The sequence below is a fragment of the Penaeus chinensis genome, chromosome 11 (assembly GCF_019202785.1).
Source record: "Penaeus chinensis breed Huanghai No. 1 chromosome 11, ASM1920278v2, whole genome shotgun sequence".
Taxonomy (NCBI): Eukaryota; Metazoa; Arthropoda; class Malacostraca; order Decapoda; family Penaeidae; genus Penaeus; species Penaeus chinensis.
The window spans coordinates 37,512,407-37,514,906 of NC_061829.1; the positions used below are offsets into that span (position 1 = coordinate 37,512,407).

General features: G+C 34.2%; 1 protein-coding gene across 5 annotated transcripts in view; it reads right to left on the reverse strand.

Moving 5' to 3' along the window:
- LOC125030494 overlaps window positions 1–2,500 on the reverse strand; it is a 27,469-nt gene that overhangs the window by 19,753 nt on the left and 5,216 nt on the right. For 2 of the 5 annotated variants that reach the window (XM_047620537.1, XM_047620540.1), the window contains exons 2-3: window positions 2,407–2,479; window positions 1,080–1,145 (exon numbers count right to left, since the gene is read on the reverse strand). In XM_047620537.1, coding sequence (XP_047476493.1) covers window positions 1,080–1,116 — 37 coding nt within the window. In that variant the 5' untranslated portion in view covers window positions 1,117–1,145; window positions 2,407–2,479. Of the gene's footprint in view, window positions 1–1,079; window positions 1,146–2,406 lie in introns of all 5 variants that reach the window. The other 3 variants (XM_047620536.1, XM_047620542.1, XM_047620538.1) reach the window with 2 other exon arrangements.

The following is a 2,500-nucleotide window of genomic DNA, read 5'->3' on the forward strand; positions in this document are numbered from 1 at the left end:
CAAGACTGTGGAATCAGAGGAAGAGAAAAGAAAAAAAAACAAGAACTTTTCCTCGAAGGGAAAGAAGGCAAATTAGCAGCATTTGCTTTGATAAAAAAAAAAAAAAAAAAAAAAAAAAAACGTGCATTTCTATTACTTCATATCAGTAGGGTTAAGTCTTGACTGCAGTAGTCATTATTTAAGTAATCCGTGCACACTTCATTGTAATATAATTGTAAATACAGTTTAACTTTCTCATACACGCTTAACTTCCCTTATCTAATCCAGACTAACCTCTTAAACCTAACCTAAACTAACATTGCAAGACCTAACCTAGCTAAAAACCTTTCCTGATTTAACCTAACTTAACCAATCCAACCCTTACACTATCCTTGATACAAGCGGAAGATGCGAGAGGGGGCGCGGGGGGTAGGGACCAGAGTGTGAATGAAACCATAAATGTGAACACTTCCTCGTTTGACAAAACAAAGATAATATTTCAGAATTTGAGAATAAAAGCAATCACCCCTTTTAAATGCAGTTTTAGTTTTAGTTGAAGAGATGAATTCCTATTGGTCAAAGCCAATTAAAGCTTGAACAAATATTTGGTTAGTATAATCGTTGTCATACTTCGTGTAGTAGTAGTGATGATGGTGGGGATACTGATGAGGAGGATGAAAATGGTGGTGGTGATGATAATAATAGTGATGGTGATGATGATAATGACAATGATGCTCATAAGCATGAAGCTGGTATGATGAGAATTATATGAAGATAATGATGGTGGTCATAGTGATGGTGATACTGAAGCTGATTATAATATGTTTACCACCGTCACCAGTTAAATTAGCAATTTTAGTAAATATAGCGCCTATAATGATAATGGTATTATTTGCACTGTAACACGAAACATGCATACCGTCACTCCCTATTCACATGCATAAACATGTACCGCATTTGCACGTGTATAATGCATGTATCTGCAATAAATTCAGGCATTTGAATCAAAAGCGATTGGAATTTTAATCTCTGTGTATAGTGTCATTCGCCATATGGCATTTGCGGCTCCATTCTCAAGCAAAGTAATTTTGACTACGCACCTGAATAAAGCGGCACGGCTACACATCCGTTGTTCATGGCGCTGCTTCAGAGGGCGATGTGACAACCTAGGATGAAGCCAGATAGTGTATCTTATTATGCATTTGCCAAAACACATAAACAACTAAGACAACAGCAGCAACAATAACAATTGCAACGACAACAATAACCAAACAACAAAAACAATAGCCAAACCACAAAAAAACAGCAACACTGAAACATAACGGTGGAATAAATATAGTGATATATTTTTTAGTCCGAAAAAAATGGCAGAATTATTGATTAAGTAATATCTAAAGCTAGATTAAAGCTGATTGCGTATTTTTTAAATTTCTAATCAGACGAGAAAGCTAACAAGAAAGTTGGAAAATGTCAGCGAACTCTCTCAAAATATGATTTTTTAACATTTTCGAAAAATCAAAGTAAGCTGAGAGAGTCGCATTGCAAACTGACGTGATAGACGGAAGGTGAAATGAAAGTCACTTGCAGGCCGAGTAAGTACATGACTTGCATCTATATTTTTTCTTTGCTTTTTTCGTGGGAAGTTACAACCAAATTTATACATTATAGACAAACAAGAAGACACATGGTAGCTAACGAAACGTGTTTTTTTTTTTTTTTACGATAAACATCGTATGCCTGACCCAACTTTTCAATTCTTGATCATTTAAGATTATCTTTAAAAAATCTGCTTCAAAATGTGTTTGTTATCTTGCCTGTTACGCTGCCGATAGCACTCCGGGTTTCGTAAAGGACGAGTCATTCCATGTACATATTACTGCTTGGAAGTATAATTTTATTCATCTAATGACTGTCCTATATGTGCAGACTAAATTAATGCTGTAGCTGTATGTGTGGATTATCTTAATCAGAGTAAAATATGAAGGCAAGATAGTGAATCATGAATATATATCTGAGATATCGGAACTTTTCACTTGAGAACACGATTGTATATATACATTTGGTAGAAAGATTGCAATATATATAATTGATGTCAGTGATGTGAAACGCTGGTAATCAGCTATGCATCAAGTATTATTTTAAAACCGATAGCAGATGAAAAGGGCTAATAACCGTGTGAATATTGGTGTTAATTTATTTTCTTCTTTCACCATAAACATAATGTCATCTGTAATATATAACGTATGCCATATATATACTGTCACATATTTTATATTTTTGACCTAAAGACACACATAAAAAAAACACTTTTAGTTAAGCAAAATACTTTTTTTAATTCATTATATTGTTTTACTTAAAGGCCATCCACATTATTGATAAAAAAAAAAAAAAACACATCTCTCTTATTCTTCATTTTGTTTTGCTTACAGCAGACAGAAAGATATTCACGTGTGATGGGTGTGATGTCTTGTCCTATTTCTCGCTGTTGTGGCCGTCATCACTGGCAAAAGAACAATAGCAA